At 39.4% G+C, this 18,693-nt stretch overlaps 3 protein-coding genes and 1 long non-coding RNA gene across 6 annotated transcripts; 2 read left to right on the top strand and 2 right to left on the bottom strand.

The window, feature by feature from the left end:
* The first annotated feature begins 1,019 nt into the window (after positions 1-1,019).
* LOC135661492 (auxin-responsive protein IAA30-like) lies at positions 1,020-3,293 on the top strand. The gene is made up of 5 exons (XM_065176520.1): positions 1,020-1,371; positions 2,053-2,282; positions 2,618-2,759; positions 2,838-2,899; positions 2,978-3,293. The coding sequence occupies exons 1-5, from the start codon at positions 1,097-1,099 to the stop codon at positions 3,013-3,015; spliced, it is 747 nt and encodes a 248-aa protein (XP_065032592.1). The 5' UTR covers positions 1,020-1,096; the 3' UTR covers positions 3,016-3,293.
* A 1,404-nt stretch (positions 3,294-4,697) lies between these two features.
* Positions 4,698-10,818, bottom strand: LOC103983125 (F-box/LRR-repeat protein 17). 2 transcript variants are annotated; one of them, XM_065176519.1, is made up of 11 exons: positions 9,942-10,818; positions 8,759-8,860; positions 7,968-8,112; positions 7,696-7,880; positions 7,339-7,443; positions 7,061-7,158; positions 6,689-6,936; positions 6,525-6,591; positions 6,363-6,448; positions 5,462-5,557; positions 4,706-5,359 (listed from the first exon to the last, which is right to left on the bottom strand). In XM_065176519.1, exons 1-11 carry the CDS (start codon positions 10,487-10,489, stop codon positions 5,297-5,299), a joined length of 1,743 nt encoding a protein of 580 aa, XP_065032591.1. In that variant the 5' UTR covers positions 10,490-10,818; the 3' UTR covers positions 4,706-5,296. The 2 variants fall into 2 exon arrangements, with proteins under 2 accessions (XP_018680108.2, XP_065032591.1); XM_018824563.2 differs by lacking the exons at positions 6,363-6,448; positions 6,525-6,591 and having other exon boundaries at positions 4,698-5,359.
* A 1,968-nt stretch (positions 10,819-12,786) lies between these two features.
* LOC103983127 (photosystem II reaction center W protein, chloroplastic-like) lies at positions 12,787-13,481 on the bottom strand. Its single transcript, XM_009400295.3, has 2 exons — positions 13,300-13,481; positions 12,787-13,214 (listed from the first exon to the last, which is right to left on the bottom strand). The coding sequence occupies exons 1-2, from the start codon at positions 13,388-13,390 to the stop codon at positions 12,922-12,924; spliced, it is 384 nt and encodes a 127-aa protein (XP_009398570.2). The 5' UTR covers positions 13,391-13,481; the 3' UTR covers positions 12,787-12,921.
* Positions 13,482-13,941: 460 nt separating this feature from the next.
* LOC135672575 (uncharacterized) lies at positions 13,942-18,197 on the top strand. 2 transcript variants are annotated; one of them, XR_010513018.1, is made up of 3 exons: positions 13,957-14,221; positions 16,521-16,591; positions 17,818-18,197. It is a non-coding gene; the product is annotated as an uncharacterized LOC135672575 (long non-coding RNA). The 2 variants fall into 2 exon arrangements; XR_010513017.1 differs by lacking the exon at positions 17,818-18,197 and having other exon boundaries at positions 13,942-14,221; positions 16,521-16,904.
* Positions 18,198-18,693: the final 496 nt, after the last annotated feature.

Raw genomic sequence — 18,693 nt, 5'->3', positions numbered from 1 at the left:
AACCCAAAAGCACCCAAATTATTTTTTACATCTTGCTCTCATGTACTAAAACTTACAAGGACTCATTCTCATACTAGCATTCCCAATCACATATCTAAAAATATTAATTCACTTGTAAACCCAACAATGCTAGACTTTATTAGCCACATGAAGCATGCAAAGTAGAGTACTACATGCAATATGATATAAACAAACAAAAGATTTGTACAACAATTGATTCCCAATTAATTTTGAGAAAAACACAAAATTGAGTTCAAAATAGATTTCTGGAAATTTATAAAATGAATACAATCTTACATAGGTTTTATCCATCAATATTTTGGAGAATCAGTGCCTTTGGAGTGGACTTAGAGAACCTTCAACTCAAACAGCTCAAACCTTCACCTTTTGAGCTAAAATCTAGCTATCATATTCCTTGTACCCAACTTGAAATATTCCTCTCCAAGAGATGATTACTCTGATTGCAACTCTATTCCATCCACCGCCCTCGGTTAATTGAGAACTAAATCTCTACATTTCGTTCAGTATTCAGCATTAAGGCCATTTTGATCTGAGATTTATAAGCTTAAATGAGCATTAAAGGAATTAAAATCCAACTTCATATGGACGGTTCTCATTTATTTCTGTCTTTTTGCACGAATCTCGGCACATGCCCCCTGGGTGTGCCACCGTTTTAACGGCCCCGCCAGTTCTGGGACCCGGGAACTTTACCCTCGGAGGGAGATGCCATCTCGGCCGTCGGATATGTGGTCCCGAATCGCCAGCCGACACGGCGCCGTGTGACATGCGGGTCCCCGATTGCACTACCTTTCTCCGCGCCGTCGGGATCGGCGATTTAGTCGGCGGCGCGCACTTCCACGACGGGAAGCAGCTGGCGACGTCATCGTGCGTCACCCGGCGGCAACCGGATCCGTCGGACACGTGTCGGTCCCATGCCGGGTTCGGTCGTACGACCGACCATGGTAAAAGTTCCCACATAATTAGCCGCAGTGCTGCCTCCGCTGCTCTCTCTCTCTCTCGCTCTCTCTCTCTCTATCTGTTTCGGGCTCTAAATATAGAGTAGTCTCGAGAGGAGTCTAAGGTGAAGCTTGGGAGAATGAAGGAGGCTGTAATGGAAGATTACAGCTTGGGGTTGGAGGAGACGGAGCTGCGCCTGGGACTGCCAGGCGGTGGTGCCGGCGGAGGAGGAGGAGAAGGCGATGCGACGAAGAATTCAGGCAAGAGGGCGTTTGAGGAGACTGTCGATCTGAAGCTCAAGCTTCAGACCACGGTGGACGTGGAGGAGGTGGCGGCGGAGAAGATGAAGAGGTCGCCGAGCCATAAGAACGTTGCTGCGTCTGCCACTGACCCCGAGAGGCCTCGTGCTCCGAAGTAAGTCTCTCAATATTCTCTCTTTGGTTTTGTTTTGTTTTTGTTTTTTTTTTTGTTTTTTGGGGGGTGGGGGTTTTGTTGATATAAGTTCATAGGATATTTCCATGTTCATAAAATTATTCTGAGATTTAATGGTTTTGATTTTTTTTTCTTTTATTGTTGGAACGGATGAACAGAAGTATGGTGTGTGTAGGTCTTGTCTTTTCCATGATATGATGGGAATCCATGCCTTGCTGTTCTTCATTTCTTTCTTAGCAAAGACAAGCATGATAAATATTCCATTCGTGGAACCAAGGATGAGAGCACCTCCTTTCTGTGAATATGCTCTCTCTCTCTCTCTCTCTCTCCATGAGAGTCTTGCTTTGGAAGTTCTACTCAAACTTTTTAAGCTTGCCACGAGAGAAAAGCATTCAGCTTTTGAATGAAGTGACAAACATATACTGGAGATTCTAAGGCCGCCGGACACATGCATAACATGTTCTAATGTTATCATCTTCTTGTCAACCAAAAAAAAAAGAAAAAAGGTACATCTCAGGAAACTTCATTGTCAATATGAAGATACCAAAAAAAAGAGACAACAGAAGATATAGAAATAGTTGAGACCTTCGAGATATTTTCACAAGATGAGGAATTATCTGCTACTAATCACTGATCATATGTTGCAATCGTATTTATTCTCAGGGCACAGGTTGTGGGTTGGCCACCAGTTAGATCATACAGGAAGAACATACTGGCTGTCCAATCCGAGAAGGCGAGCAAGGAGGAAGGAGAGAAGCCGGGCAACACGGCTGCCTTTGTCAAGGTTTGCATGGATGGGGCACCATACCTACGTAAGGTTGACCTCAAAATGTACAGGAGCTATCAAGAGCTCTCCATGGCCTTGGAGAAGATGTTTAGCTCCTTCACCAGTGGTAAGTGTGGCGGCAGCCTTGACACCATGCGTCGTAGCGTACAAATTACCCCGGTGGATACGTCCCGATCATGTCTATCGGGGAATCATAACGTGTATGAGAGACAGTGCCCATGTGAGTTGCAGAGCTTTGCACCCCACATGGGTTGGTGACCCACTCGGTCATGGAGGCCATTACTGTATCCCATGCCACAATAAAATTCTCATGCTCGGTAGATCAAAATAGAGTTTTGTCTCTGCAGCTCTCATCATCTGCTGTTTGTTTAAGCTGGAAAAAGGAAAGACGAGAGTAAAGAGAAATCATCATCTTATGTTGCATGTTTCTTCCGATCACAGCAAACTGTGGCTCTCAAGGAATGAACGGGAGGGACTTCACGAATGAAGGGAAGCTGATGGATCTCATCAATGGTTCTGAGTACGTGCCAACTTATGAAGACAAGGATGGCGACTGGATGCTCGTCGGAGATGTTCCATGGGAGTAAGACTCGCTTCATCTTCTTCCCATCGATACTGCTATAGATCTGGATCATTTACTCTCGTCAAATCAATAATCCAGGATGTTTGTGGATTCCTGCAAGCGTTTACGCATAATGAAAGGATCGGAAGCCATAGGACTCGGTCAGTGCTCTCTCTCTCTCTCTCTCTCTCTCTCTTTGTGGATTGCTTCTGAGTCGACCGTGCTTCTTCTTACCGCAGCACCAAGAGCAATGGAGAAGTGCAAGAGTAGAAGCTGAGGAATCAAAAGCCGTGATAACAGCTGGTTCTTGATCACAGTCAAAACGCCAACACGAGGCGTGGTCGCCGGATCTGGGACGAGCATATCCATGCTGTCTGCTGTGTTTTCTATATCGTGGTCGCAGTACATGTTACGTGCAGTTGTCTGTGTGAGAGGGTTTTCTTATGTGCCAAGGACATGAAGCGGTGTTAGCTTGTTGGCTATGATCTCAATCTGTCTGCATTGTTTATTACCGGTGTGTGTGCAGGTCCAATAAACTCTTCTACGTGTTAGTGCTGTTGGTGTGCAGTGTGTGCTTTTATTCCTGCAATTATAATGCAAACCTTCCCTGCGAATCTCCTCCCCCCCCCCCACCCCCCTCGATTTGTTCTTGGCGTTAGCAAAGCCATGTTGCCAGTGATGGAGGTGTAATTTAAGGCTGAGAGCTGTCGATGGGGAACATGCACAGTGCGATGATTTGATCAAGGCAAGGAGAGTGTTCCCCAACCTTGCAACCATTTCAACATCTCTTATGGGGGATGAATGGGTCAACGAGAAAGAAGTCTGCCACCTTCATGTGGTCCTGTGGAGGAACAGATCTAAAGCTGACAGGGATGGGTTGTGGTTAGAAATATTATTGATTCATTGAATTAGGAAGCAAATAGGTTGAGCGAATCCTGTGGGTAATTGGCTTTGAATTAGGTGCTTGGAGAATTAATTGCTAGTGTTCTTTAGACATTCTACCAACTTCGAATTTTGTGATAATGGGAAATTTATTTCTTTGATTATAGTCATGCAAGAATTATTAACTGTGACTGCTGAGCTCTGTTGTTGGTTTTATATAGTTTGTATGGCATGTTTGGAGTTGATTCTGCTCTTGCAAAAGCTTCTTACAAGCAAGTAATTTTGTTGAAGATTGAAACATGAAGTTGCTCATATGTGATTAGCTAATTGCTTGCTAAAGGAGATCCAGAATCATTTTTTCTCTTAACATAACAAACATATAAATGTTGATAAATAGACAACTCAATTTGGATCAAGAAAGATTGAAAAAGAATAACAAATGCAGGGCTAACTAAGATTCTTCAATCTAATCTCCTTTTCACTGCTTATTCTTTAAAATACAAAAAACAAATTAGGATATTTGATAGTGGGTGTTTCGAGAAGGAGGGATGGAAACTGCCAATAATGAAAGTACAAAGTCATAACTAATGACAAAAAACACTTATCGAAATTACTTGAAGATGACCAGTTGCTAAACAAAAAGAAGATTGTAGTTTATCAACAATTCCCTTAAAGAAATCCTCAAAAAATTGGTCACCAAGTTGCCAAATTTGGCATTCATAAGCCTGACTGACTTCATGAAGTCAACAAATCTAGCACATATTCAGCTAGAAAACCAAACTTTGAGCTCACAGTTTACATATTGGCTTTGTGATGACCAAAAGAATTACTTCAATCAGTATCAGAATGAGCAACAACAATGAGGATCATTGTTTTCCCAATAATGCAGATTGTATAAAGTTGAAGATACATTATCATAAGCCTCATCAGAATATAAGTGGCACAATGTAACACCAAAGATCTATCTTATTTGAAACGATTGAACATATACCAATGCATATTGATTGGATGGGAACGAAAGTACAGATTCAGTGGCATTGCTGAAACTCAAGGTGCAAGAAATAGTGTGTTCTGAAAAACGTATCTTAAATGACACATCATGCTCTTACTCCATCAGTGGGTGGAGATGATGATTCTGCAAAGGTAGAAGCTGATCGAGTTTTCTGCTCTGTCATGACAATGTGATATCATCAAACAATGAACAACCATGACATTGATACAACTGAAATAAAAGATAGCCAATCTATGATAAACTGAGAAAGTGAATTAATTATAAACCATACAGGTACAGTAAGTTTGTTTGGCTTTCAAGGGTAGAAGCTTCCATTCAACATTTATACATTACCTACACTGGATGAAAAACCAAAAAACCAAATCTAAAGCTGAAAAATCATAGTGGTAAGTTAAACTTGCCTGATGCTAAAACCTTTGGAGGCTATTGTCATGTTTAATTGAATCAACATTTATTTTCAAGTGAAATGTAAGATATTGTAAGCAGTCTTATTCCTTTTCAACCCCCCCAACTCCAAAAGTCAGTCTAAAAAGGCAGACATATACTGATTAGAGCAGCCCAATTGTGTGGCTGATACAGCAAAAAGGATTAAGGCTTAACAAAAAAGAAACTAATTGATTTTGTATGCTATTATTGGCTAACAGATACATATACTAGTTGCTGATTAGACATGATGAACAATGCATTGCGTCATCTGTCTTCTCTTCTGCTTCTTGCCATCAGATATCTGCAAGCAGCATCAAACATCAGACAGTCTATTGGAGATACATTAAAAAGAACACCAGACAGTTGAGAAGCGAGTGTAGCTCTAGAAATACTAATCACTCACCTGCTGAATGAAAAGTGGTACCTGGACCCTTTTTGATCCATCAGCTAGTCTCTTACATGGTAAATGGTTTTCAACAGCAACAAACTCATTCAGTACCTACAAGTACCGGAAATAAGTGAAAAGAGAAATGCAGAAGAATTTTTTTTAATTTTAAGTGCTAAACAATGCAGCAGGGGGATGGATTAAAGCAAAGTGACCACAGCAAGTTTTTCAGATAAAATGCATGTAAAAGAAAGGTGTGAGATCCCCAATACCCCTTCGATACAAAAATTGAACTGAAAAAAAAAAAAACACATCTACTAAACACAACTGAAGAGAGAAAACAAGGAGTTTGTCTGAATTTTTCAGACATGACAAACAAAAAGAAGATACAACATGCAGAATCAGAACAACCTTGTTTTTCTCAGTTAAGTTCAAAGATGTTAAAGCCGGATAAGTTCATCAAACTCCATCACAGGAAAACAATCATGAAGACAAGCTATCTATGTACTAGGTGTACAACATTAGTTTACACCTGCTAATGAACACCTCAAATTGAGAAGGTCCTCAGTTATTGTGGAAGGCTTGTTCAGTTTTCTTCTGCATCATAACATTGTTATAGAATGTCGGCCAGTTTGAGACTCAAATCTTTTGGCTTCACAATATTATCTCTTGAAGGTTTATGCAACAGAATTTTCCTTTTCAACTAACTATTTATTGGGTCATATGTAGTTCTGTGATTTCTATAACCAATGCAATTCCAGGCTTTCTGACAACACACAATACACTCAGCTGCTGGTACATTTTATATTTGCACCAACTGTGTAGGGTAGTTCAGTTGAAATTTTGTTTCCAATCCACCCAATACAATGCCCTCTTTGTCATTCACAAATGAATTAATTGTAGCTTACAAATTTGGTACCTGATTTCGTATTGCTCCAATTAGCATATCCTGACATCCAGAAGCATGTATATCTTTCAAATTAGGGCATCGAAGCAACAATCTCTCTGATAAATTTTACAAAACTTGTTAGCAACCAAGTGTCATTATAACATTTCAAAAAGGTCAATGACAGCATAATACCTGGATGCAAGTTTGTACATGAGTTAAGATTCAGATCATTAAGCTCTGGGCAATTCAAGTATAGAGCCTACGATATTGCAGACAGTTCAAAAGGTATGACAAGAAAGAAAAAATATAAAGAATCTAGAGTTGCCTCTACTAGATTATTTTGAATTTTAACTTACATCCAAACCCGAGCAACCCCATAAACTGAGCTTCCTCAAATTTGCATGTTTTATAATCAGTTTTTGGTAGATCCGTTGTGACTTCATGGTGGATAATTTCTGACACATGGTATATTCTCCACTCCTTTCCATATTAGGACATAGTTTTTCTTGGGAACTTTCATAATGATAACCAGTATCACTTATGCTCATCCCGCAGTCGATAAGCTGAAGAAGAGGTAACTGAACTGCAGCAAACTGGATCCCACCTGAAAAGGTATGGACACGGACAAAGAGCAACAGGTACGATTATAGCCAACTAACATGATAGGATAATGCTCACAGTACAGAGTATACAAGCAGCAAAGTGATAATGGAAGAACAAATGCTTACTCGAAGTAATATTTGGGCAAAGTGCAAGCAGGAGTCTGGATAGAGTCTCAGGAAGCACTTTGCATATCATGCGAATCCCACTGTCGCTGATGCTTGACCTGGAAAAATTACAGATCAACATGTAAAAGCAAGAAAACAGCAACACGTGAGTTTATGAAGCTTTAAAGCAGCATGAGTTCAATTAGCATACAAAAATTGATTCTACAGTTAACTTTATTCCAGCGCACTAAAGATCATAGCTACATTTAGGCACTCTTTGATAACAGAATGAAGCATACCCACTCAAATCAAGCAACTCTAGACTTGTGTAACACGAAACTATAGAAGTCACAGCAGCATCTGTGATTCTGGAACCAAGAACCAATGATAGCATACGCAAACACCTGAGAAAATAAAACTTACACATCAATCTACTGAAATGAGGAACTGAAGAGCAGTAGAACAAAAAATGCTGTTGGAATGCCATTTCATCTGGTCCAGATGAATGAATCTGTATAAATTAAATTTCCTTATATTTGAGCCGTAACATCTGCTACATAATAGAGAAAAAATACCATGCAAGGCCTACATTTGACATTAGCACCAGTGTCATCTATCGAGCATCTTAAGTAACTTTTCTAGAGCATATTACCTACCTCAGGTTTGCACTTGTAAGAGCAAGAACAGCTTCATTGCAAAGTTGTATTGATGCAATATGGACATTTGTTAGCCTTGGACAGTTGCTCCCCAAATTTTCCATCATTGTAACAAGATCTGTCGAATCATTTTCTTGTCGAGTAAAATCAAGAGAAATCTCTCTCAGATTAGGGCATTTAAAGACCTATCAAGAATGAACAGAAGTGAACACATGCAAAAAGACATAAATAAAACCCAGATTAACTGTTGCAGAAAACATAGAAGTGCATACCATTTTTGAAATGCAATAAAGATTTGATAGCCAAAGTGTCGATAGACTTGATGAAGAGATATTGAGAAATCCAATGTTGGTGCAACCTTCAACTTTAAGAGTCGTGAGGCATCGTTTCTCAGAAACAAAACGACTCAACTCATTCCTACAGAAGGACAGATAGGTGACATATAAACATTCGGAAGAAAAATTGTATGCCATTGCATATGAAATTGGAAAGTAAATCAAATAATGGACCTCAATTTGGTTGAATTTACATGATTATTATACATAAATCTGGAGAATATATCTAATAATGGACCTTAATTTGATTGAATTCACAAGATTAAAAGTACCACGAAGGTTTTCATCAGCACTTTTGTAAGAAAAGGAATGCATCAGAGGTCTATTGTCAAAACAGTGTGTGTGTGTGTGTGTGTGTGTGTGCTGATCAACTGTTGGTTTTGTTTCATATTAGTGGAGAAACACATGCCATGACCTTTATTAAAATATATATAGCAGTGTTGCACAATCTTATATGCAGATTGTGCACAAATCCAGATCCAAGATGATAAATGCATCCAAATCAAATTAGAACATGTCATTCTGAAGAAAAATGGCCACTGAGTCCCCAAGCCAATGTATTAGATCAGTAACATCACAGTGATGAGACATCTAAAAGATCGAACAGGTAAGAGTAGTAAGATACGGATGAGACACGTTAGAAACTACAAAAAAAAGAATATTCAAAGTCCAACACAGTTAGATGAAGAAATCATATGACAGAATGTGCTTAAAAGTCAGTGGCTTACCCAGTTATCCGGTTGACCGTGTTCTTGGTCATGTTTATCTCAAAAGCTTCTAGATTAGGCAGTGAGAACACAACACAGGCTAGCATTGTTGCATCAACATCACTGCAAAATAAGAGAAAAAAAGAGTATTCCATCAGGCAACGTCCGACTTAACTGTCACACGTATACTGCTACAAAATAGCAACGCAAACAATTAGATATCATTTATGATCTAGCCCCATCAAGCACCTTCAAAGATATCTATTTGTCATAGGCAATTAGGTATCACAGCATTCTTTGTGTTTCACTGATACATATTATAAAAAAAGGCAAATGTAAAAGCCAATACGAAAAAGAATAGAAGGCTAGTAAGAAGTCAACATTTATCTTAAGTACTTATCAATCATTTCAGCACAGATCTCTAGATCCCAGATCCGACACAAACAAAAGACTGAAAGAAAGAAACGAGGAAACATAATTGAAAGAAACATAAGTTGCAAAATGTAGTATGCCAATGGTATTAAGGTCTACATACTCCCAGCACGATGCAGATCAACAATGTCCTACCTTCGGTCAATTATACAGCCAAGTTAATAGATCAGCAAAGGCATATCGACAGGGCCTTCCTGATCTATCACAGATGCTGATGCATGTTCGTCCCTCCCGATTTAAAACACATATACACATCAACGTAAAAGCCATAGGATCTGCAGATCTCACAGACAAATTGAAATGAGAGAGTGAGTCTTGCAGGATAAAAGGAATACATCCACTCCTTCGTTAAGTAAAACCCATATCTCGACCATTTTCTTCTCACAGCTCCCTCAAATTTAATCATAACATGTGAAATAGCAATCTAGAACACAGTGCCCGACTTACCTCCGTGGATTGATCTGAAGAAAACAAAATGAAAGCTACGATCAATGATTTCTGATCAAAAATTCATTTAGAAAGCCATCTATGTAGAGGACATATTTTCACTCTTATCATAACTTGCCGCATATCGATCATTCATCCAAGCTCTGGAAGCTTAGATCTGACCCAAAAAACAACGACCTAAGGCAAACCCTAATGTAGTTCATCTATTAGCAATCTTCGGACAAAAGTTAGAATTTTTTATCACCATAAATTAGTCTATTTTAATTTCTATTGCTGCAGTGGCGGAATCCACAATTATCTTCCTTCCCACAGAGAAAGCCCTGACCTTTCCACTCTCAGCGTAAGCCGCGACAATCCGGCGCACTTTTGGAGCAGCGATCCGACGAATCCGATCTGCGATCGAGGCGAAACGCTAAGCCTGAGCTCCTCCGCGGAGCGCCACATCCTCCTCACGCAACCCCTCCACCCCCGACACACCGCAGCCGCCCGCATCAGCTCCATGGGTGACAGCCGCTTCAGGACCTCCACCATGCACGACGTCGGCAGGATCATCGCCTCCTCTGTCCAGTCCACCTCATCGTCCTCCTTCTCTTCCTCCTCAACCACCTCCGGCACCGGCGTCCCGGCCACCTCCTCGTCCACCAGCGCTGGAACGAGGGCGGAGGAGGCCCGGTCCTCGTCGGAAAAAAGAGCGCGGCGGAGGCCGTGGCCGGATCGGGGGAGGAGCGGGGCGGGGCCGCCGTCGGCAGAGGGGCAGGTGTGCCCCTTCTTGGGGAGGCCACAGCGGCCACAGTTGTAGCTGCCCCTCTTCTTGGGTAGCGCCGCCAGCTTGGGCGCAGCGGTGGCGCTGTCGACTGACGGATGGTGGAGCATGCTGATCCAAGGATCGGACTTCGGGTGGCTCAGAAGCGAGAGAGAGAGAGTGTGTGTGTGTGCGTGGCGTTAGGGTAGGAGAGAGGAAGGGAGCGTTGTCGGAAAGGGGCGGGAGATCAGAGACAACTTCGCGCCATTTTTGTCATGTGCGTGATACGATGAACGGGGGAAAACGGCTCGAATTTACCATAATGCACCTCGTCACGTGCACGAATCTTCCCTTTTTAACGGCAGGGTCGTATCGAACGCCTGTGGGAATATTTCTCACGTGGTATGCACGTGAGTGAACAGCTAGATATGGTTTCGTCGAGCCAGACTCGGGTCGAATCGAATCGAATGTTTGAATTGTGGATCCGGATCCGATAATTTCTCAAATTTGGATCGGACATTTCGGTTCAACACCACAATTATATACGCCTTGTCAAATGTGACTACAAGATCCGCACTAATTCGACATTGAGCTTTGTGTAGGCGTATAATATTAATCGTTGATTTGGAGTTTGTCTCTTCTTCTAATATTAATCTTATATAGTCGCGTTACTTAAAGCTTTCTCGTGAATGTATCTATTTATCTTAAATGATATTTTTCCATTTTATTGTTTTGCAAATGGAGTAATCTTATATGTTTCCTCTATTTTCATTATTTATTGATTGTTTCTTAATTATCCTACACTTTGATTGATCTTATTCATTTATCTTAACTATAACTTTTCTTTTCTTTTAAATTACTAAAAATCTATGGCATACAATCTACAATATTAAATTTATACGATACAATTCTTAATCATGAATAAAAACTCATTGAAACAAATATCATCTATGACTCTTCTCATTTGCACAAGATGAATTCACTTAGTACAAAAGGGTATTTGAAGAAGTGTATAATTGGTGATGCGTTCATTTAAGATAAAATGATATCTGAAACATTCAACGTGATCAAAATATTCTCATCGCATGTAATATATTTATTTACTATGGACAAAAAAAACATTGAAGGTGTGTCCATTGCAATGAAAACGTCTCCCCGAGTGTGATGCATCCAACCTAGGCAAAAAGGCAGCTAATGCGTTCAATCAGATCGGAGCATCCCCTTATGCGATGAATCTATCAAGAAACAAAAAAGAACCACGTAGAATAGAATGGACTTGACATGAATAGATAATCCACTTTCGACATGATGCATTCACCTATGGCCAAAGCACTACTTCTCATTTTTAACACAGGTAACGATAATCGAGATAAAAAGTATTCCTTGTAAATTTGATATTATATAAAAGTATATACCATACTTGACATCTTAATGTGATCATAGGCATATCATACCCGCAATCAATCAACTAGCCTTGATATAGTTTGATCAAAATTTTCTTTGATCAATTAAACTTCTTTTCTTCTGTTGTTATCACAATAAATCGGTTTTTGCCTGTCAAATTGATAATCAAAATCGATCTTATTAGGTATTGATTTATATTTCTGCCACAAAAAATATGTCCTAATCACTGTCGATCATGACATTATTGCCCGACATATCGGTCATATGTTAGTACAGTCTAGCAATTGGAAAATTCAATCTAATTTTCTTTCAAAAAATAGCCAACCTGATCTAAATCTGCCACTTTTCTATGACATGCACGAACCCCCTTTTTTTTTATTGTTCTTTGCATTTGCTTGATGAGGAATAAAAGGTTTCTTCTCACATTGAGTACCAATATATGATTTTATTATGAACACTTACAATAATTTTCTTTTTACAAAAATAAATGTGGTGAAGATGAGATTTGATCTAACAATCTTGAGTGGGATGTGACTTTTCTAGTTTGAGCTAATTACAGATTATCTTCCATAATTAGTTATTTGTAGCATCTCGATTACTATATTTTTAAAATTATATTGGGATCTTTATATCTACGAAAGTGAAATATTGAGAGCCCTATAAAGGTTAAAAATAAATAGTTTTATTGAAATAACGGATTATATGTTTTACTTTCGTAAGTATAGAGATCTCAATATAACTTTTAAAAATATAAAGATTGAAATAGTAAAAATTTTAATTACAGGGGATAGGATAATATATGCGAGTTTGTTCCTCTAGTTTTGTTAAAATGACTAAATATGACACCATAATATGTATGAGATTTCCCATAACTTTTGAATGTTTGTTCAGTTTTATAACATCCTTTTTGTTCTTTTGATTTCAGAAGATGAAATGCAAGAAAATTTTGTTGAGCAAGTAATAGAGTGCTTTAAACACAACAAGTTCTCGATAGTCGATTAATTCTATCATCAGCCACATACGATACGATTAATAGAACTTCAAATTAGGGAACAGCATGAAGTGTTTCCATACAAGCATTCAGATCATACACCGGTCCTCAACCGAGCATGCATGCTTCCAATGATTTCCATGGCAAAGCCTATATATACGTGAGAGCTTAAAGGGAGAGTGCAGAGTCATCATCTTCCTCCAGGGTGGAAGTGTACACAAAGAAGAGAGCCCAGATGAGGGCAAACACACCCACTAATATCCATCCCAGCAGGTTGTTGCTGATCCCCAAGCTCAGCCCCGTCCCCTCCGTGCTCATCCTGTCGTCCACCAGCGCCAGGACCGGGTTCGAAACCGCCATCACGCTCGCCGCCGCAAGCATCGACGCCCCCGCTCCGGCCGACGGCTTCGCCTCCGTCGAGCACTTCACCCTCCCGCCCCTGCCTCCCAGCCGAGGCAAACCTGTTCGACACAAGTACACTACCACTGTTAGCTGACGATCGACGCAGGTATCAGCACGGGGATCTAAGGCTGCGTAGAGCGCTACCGATCGCTGGCGAGGAGACGGCGGTCGGCCGCCTGGGAACGGCGGTGCGGACGAAGGTTGAGGTTGGTGCTGTGGTGCCAATGGTAGCCATTATTTCCGCCTTCTCCCTCGGGGGTGGAGCTTCTCTGTGGTACTTGTGAGGGTATTATGGTGTCGTTTAAGGGAGTAGAAGACGGCCATGCACCACAAGAACGAGGGCAAGGCTATTGGATGGGGAAGATGGGGTGGATAGATTTCCTTATCCTTCTGCGGCCAATCAGTGTCTGCCAAGTGGATGATGCTTCATCAGCCTGGATTTTTTGTGATCTGCATTCATCTAAATAGCTCGATAAACTGAATCCATAATATTAAGCTCCAAGAACTTTTTTACAAGATAGATAACATATATACTCTTTTCTCTAACATACTTAGAATTACGGTGTATGCTGAAATATTGCACTACAGCGTTCGATCTTTACCCGCTTATCTACCAGCCTCCTCATTGGAGAAGGTTCATCTGTCGAGTCACAGGTATCGCGGCCAATTGGCAACGTGTACGTCGCAGTACCAAAAAAAGAAATTGCATTGTTACTCGTTTATACTTCGTCTCTACCTGCCTTATGATTGGATACATCGGCCCGTTTGTCGTGGAGCGCAAGGAGATAAATGTAACCGGTAAACAGACGGGTAGAGAAAAAAAGTACACTCGCCTCAAGCCAAAGTTCGATTTCTTCCCGCCGTGACACGGCCCACTTTCCTCTCCTGGTGTTTCATCTCTCCTCCCAATTCCATCGCCCTCTTCGATCGAATCCTGCGCCGATGTAGTCTCCTCCGGCCGGATGCTCACGGCGGGGTCACGAACAAGCCGGCGGCGGCACCGTCTTGGTGGACGGCAGGCAAGCACTCGACGATGCACGAAGTTGGGATCAACGCAATAGAAGAGGTACGAGTTCTGCTCCGATTCCCCTTTCTGTGTTAAAGTTCGGATTTTTACTGTTTTCTTATTTGTCTCGTTTAGTTGAAGTGCGTCCCATTAGCAAGAAAACAGGAGTGGCCAGCGAGAAGAAGAATCTGCCGAAGATTTCTTCTCGTAGATCTTACCATCTTGGTTGTCTCGAATTTGTCAGGCCAGACGATCGCACAAGATCGATCCAGGCCAGTTTCAGATCGTTACATTTCTTCTTCTTCTTCTTCTTCTTCTTAAAGCCTAAAGCTCCTTAACAAGTTGCCACATCCCGAAAACACACTTTACAAGACATACATACTTCAAATGTGGTCATCCTACAAGAAATAGTAATAGCACCAAGCTAGCAAACTATAGCTGAAAGTTGTAGTGCTAATGCTCGCCGTGTTCTAAAAATCATATTTTGAGTAGCCCCTTAGAGGGAATAAAAAATCCTTTTCACAATCACCTGTGCCTGAGTGAGTTATGCCAGAATGAAGGATATCTTTCTTATCAAGTTAAACTCTCCCCATTTTAAGAGGAAGATCTTGCCAGGGGCCAAGTACAAGGCTGAAGTATAGATATCCTACCCTCATGTGAATGATCGGCCCATAGATCTCAAGGGATCCATCAATAGGCTTGATCGTAAAGTTTTCTTATTCATAGAGTTAAAGTTCACAAGTCTATTCTGATACAATTTGATTTTGTGGTCTGCATGAGTAATGATATGTTGGTCATTGGTGAATTGGTTTGGTTATTAGTAAAGAAAATACAGAGTAATTAATATTTCCTGTATCAAATATGACAATGAAATAGTATTAGGTGACTTGGTTTGGTTATTGTCGTAGTTGACTTATTTTGGTCATAGTTGATGCATACGTAAACTTATGCAGAAATCCAATGATGATGGATTTCTGCATGAGTTTGGTCATAGTTGACTTCTTATGCATGAGTAATGATATGGTAGTCACAGTTGTCTTTGGTTTGGTTATTAGTAAAGAAAATACAAAGTAATTAATATTTCTGCATCAATTATGACAATACAATAGTATTAGATGACTTGGTTTTGTTATTGTCATAGTTGATGCATGAGTAAGCTCATGCATAAATCCAATGACATTCATTATAAGCATCCTAATTGCTTTGTATTGTCATAGTTGATGTGCAATGAAAAACCTAAACAAACAACCATCAATTAATAGTAAAGAAAAACCTATATTAATTTTTCAAATTAAATATGTAGGCTAGCGGCTAATCTAATAAAACTTAAATGGTGTTAAGATTACATCACATTCAAGATAGTTTTAAGATTTTTCTTGAAAAAAAAGGTATATTTTACTTAAGATCTATATTCTCAAAAGATGCTTAGACAAGACAAGGCGAGTGTCTCATAACTGATCAAAGCGAGGCATTTAAAAAGGGCGCCACTCAGGTGCCCGCCTAAGCCCAAGCATTAGTGATTCAAGCGTGTGCCTAATCCAATCGAGTATGCTTTGAATCATTTTAATATAATTGGCTCCACCTAGCCAACTAATCACAATGTATTCCCCCCTCTCTTCCTCTCCTCTTTCTCATGCACGCCCAACCTAGTAAAAGGAACCTAACGAAACCCTATTATGAGCCTCCTTCGCCCCATGCTGTCGGACTATAAGCCTCTTCTACCTTATGTTGTTGGATTGCGAGCCTCTTTCTAACAATCTTCCCTTCCAACTATAGCCAGCAATCCTTCTCAGACCTAACAATCTCCTCTTACCCAATTTCTCCTCCCTCTTCTCATTATACATATTATATATATATATATATATATATATATATATACATATATATATATATATATATACACACACACATATATATATATATATATATATATATATATATATACATACATATATATATATATATACATACATATATATATATACATACATATATATATATATATACATACATATATATATATATATACATACATATATATATATATACATACATATATATATATATACATATATATACATATATATATATATATACATTAAAATTTGTGAGTACTTAGGTAACTCAGTGTTTTGTCACCTTTTAGCATCTAGTACTTTTCAAAACACTGATCGGTAAACATTTCATTAGCTTTTTGTAGGTTAAATTTGCTTGTGCTTCGTCTGTTCTTGTTTTATGTAGGGCTGCTTGACTTCCAATAATTTCTCTGCTGCTTTGGTTAGCTGTTATGGTGTTGGCTGATGAGCATTTTGAAGATACGCTATCATTTAAGCCTTAACACTTTATCACACTTTGACAGGTAAATAAACTTCAATTGCATTTGAGTTGGAACGGTTCTACTTATTATGTGCTGTGTCCAGAGCTGATCAGGTATGCTTTATGCTTTGTTGTTTGGTCACTTGTAAATCTGGAAATCTCTCATATATTTCTTTCTGCATTTTGCTCACGGAAATTTGTGAATCTAATTTATCTTTGATTTTGAGTGATCTGACTTCTACTGGAATGGGGGATATAACTTACCAGATACCAGTCCTGAGTAATATCTATCAAGACAAAGAAAAGAATCTATCAAGATGGCAGCATAGAGATATGTATTCTAGTAGAAACTTCCATGTAGGAAACTACTAATGAAGTCTTCCATGACTTTGAACAACTTGGAATAGTCAAATTCCTACATTTCTCAGAGGAATGTGAAACCAAGAAATTTCCCTGATAGCAGTTTCTACATTTACATGGAGGAAGTTTGTACAGAAACTTCTATGCCTTGCACAACACAAAATCTTCTCAAGTTCCATGACATGCGTCAAGAAAATTTTGATCTTTCTGATAGGAACAGAGAATTCTTTGCACAGTTCACAAGGTACCTGATTGACAATATATTCCAAAAAAAAAAGTCATTGCAATCAAATTATTATTCCTTGCAAATTGAATGTTGCTCCTTTCTGAGTCTTTGAAGTCTGTTCCAGAATCTACTAGTTCAAAAAGGAGAGGATATGTACTGTCCAGTTGAGCACTTGCGACAGTAATATTCTGATGCTTAATGATGTTATGGAGAACCTGTTTTGTTCCTTTATTTTTCAGTCCTACCTAAATGGAAATGCGACTTTTGCACTTGCCTAACAATGGTTAGATGCTTGGTAGGTAATGAATTTATTATACCTTTGTAATGGAACCTATCTGAATGATAAAAGTTCACCAAAGTGTAGCTTTTCACCAAAGCTATTCTAGCATCTCTATTATGGCAAAGCATAAGCAATCTGAAAGATGCAAGTTATGCTCCTTTGTGAGATGCCAAGAGTAATTGCTTGACCAATTGTGCCTTTTCTGACACTAAAACCTAGCCAACTTAATTAATCTGGTGATGTATTTGATTAGCTAAATCAGTCTGGATTCATCATGCCCATGAAAAGAATTAATCTTAACTAGAAATATTTACAGATGATCAATGGAAAACGTTGACATATGCATGACTTAGATCAAGGTGCATGTATCTCTTAGTCAAGCTGCATGATCAAATAAATATTTATTAGTCAAAGAGGAAAAGGACTTCCAGATGGACTTGGTTGACCTAATTTGCAAACTAATTTCGAGTACAGGATGACAGGGGGGACATGGCAAACATTTCCTAGAGCACCAAAGCAGATCTGTCATGTGAAGAAGAGTGACAATGCTTATTTCTTTTTGGTCAGATAGCACTGTTCTTGTGATAGACAAATCCATGCTGCTTCCTTCTTCAATGCAGTGATGACAGGTGCTAGTAATTAGACTATGGGGTTACACAGGGCAATGCACCTCGACAAATTAGACTCCAGATTTCTAGTTCTCTTGGGTGCTTTAGGTCGTCAGCTTTTGTTGTTTAAGTTTATTGCAATCCAATCAATCACCTCTTCATAATCTCATACTGTCTGTCTGACCAACTGGATTATACTGCATTAATTATATTCTAAGCTTCACAAGGAAGGCTGTTCAGGAATCATGTGTGGTTGCCTGTAGCATTTTGCTTTTCTTCTTTTTGTCTTTTGCGAAAGGATTTCTATCTTGAAGAGAACATACATCATTCTGCATCAGGTCGAGTCTTCTTGAGTTCTCTCAGCTTGCCAAGAAGTTTGGAGCTATCAACAGCAATTCAAATTCTCTCGAGCTCTTCTAGTTTTGAGTCCAATGTCTCAAGCACAGAGCTCAAAGAGTGCAAACAGATGAGGACTCTGATGTCGTTCACCTTCAGGTCCTGAAGAGCGATGTATAAGCAGAAGAAGATGGTAGTCTTTCCTCCATATATGCATTTGTATGGTTTGACTTTATTCGGGGAAGATTGAGGCTGACTAATTCGAGTACTTGAAAACACATGATATCCAATTTAGAAAATATCCAAAAATAAAATTATTATGTACATCATATTTACCTACTATTTTGAAAGACAAACTTTATAATATTATACTCATAAATGAGTATAATATAAAGTTTAGATCCAA

This window comes from Musa acuminata, chromosome BXJ1-4 (assembly GCF_036884655.1).
Source record: "Musa acuminata AAA Group cultivar baxijiao chromosome BXJ1-4, Cavendish_Baxijiao_AAA, whole genome shotgun sequence".
Classification (NCBI taxonomy): domain Eukaryota; kingdom Viridiplantae; phylum Streptophyta; class Magnoliopsida; order Zingiberales; family Musaceae; genus Musa; species Musa acuminata.
This window is presented reverse-complemented; position numbering and strand designations above follow the sequence as displayed.

What these genes read in the sequence shown, in the direction of transcription:
- LOC135661492 (XM_065176520.1), top strand. Translation starts at nt 1,097, where the DNA reads ATGAAGGAGGCTGTAATGGAAGATTACAGCTTGGGGTTGGAGGAGACG. An exon ending in GAGAGGCCTCGTGCTCCGAA is followed by an intron (nt 1,372 to 2,052) that starts GTAAGTCTCTCA and finishes ATTTATTCTCAG; the next exon opens with GGCACAGGTTGTGGGTTGGC. An exon ending in GTCGGAGATGTTCCATGGGA is followed by an intron (nt 2,760 to 2,837) that starts GTAAGACTCGCT and finishes TCAATAATCCAG; the next exon opens with GATGTTTGTGGATTCCTGCA.
- LOC103983125 (XM_065176519.1), bottom strand. Translation starts at nt 10,489, where the DNA reads ATGCTCCACCATCCGTCAGTCGACAGCGCCACCGCTGCGCCCAAGCTG. An exon ending in ACGGTCAACCGGATAACTGG is followed by an intron (nt 8,113 to 8,758) that starts GTAAGCCACTGA and finishes GTCCTTCTGTAG; the next exon opens with GAATGAGTTGAGTCGTTTTG. An exon ending in CTTACAAGTGCAAACCTGAG is followed by an intron (nt 7,444 to 7,695) that starts GTAGGTAATATG and finishes TTATTTTCTCAG; the next exon opens with GTGTTTGCGTATGCTATCAT.
- LOC103983127 (XM_009400295.3), bottom strand. Translation starts at nt 13,390, where the DNA reads ATGGCTACCATTGGCACCACAGCACCAACCTCAACCTTCGTCCGCACC. An exon ending in CGTCTCCTCGCCAGCGATCG is followed by an intron (nt 13,215 to 13,299) that starts GTAGCGCTCTAC and finishes TGTGTCGAACAG; the next exon opens with GTTTGCCTCGGCTGGGAGGC.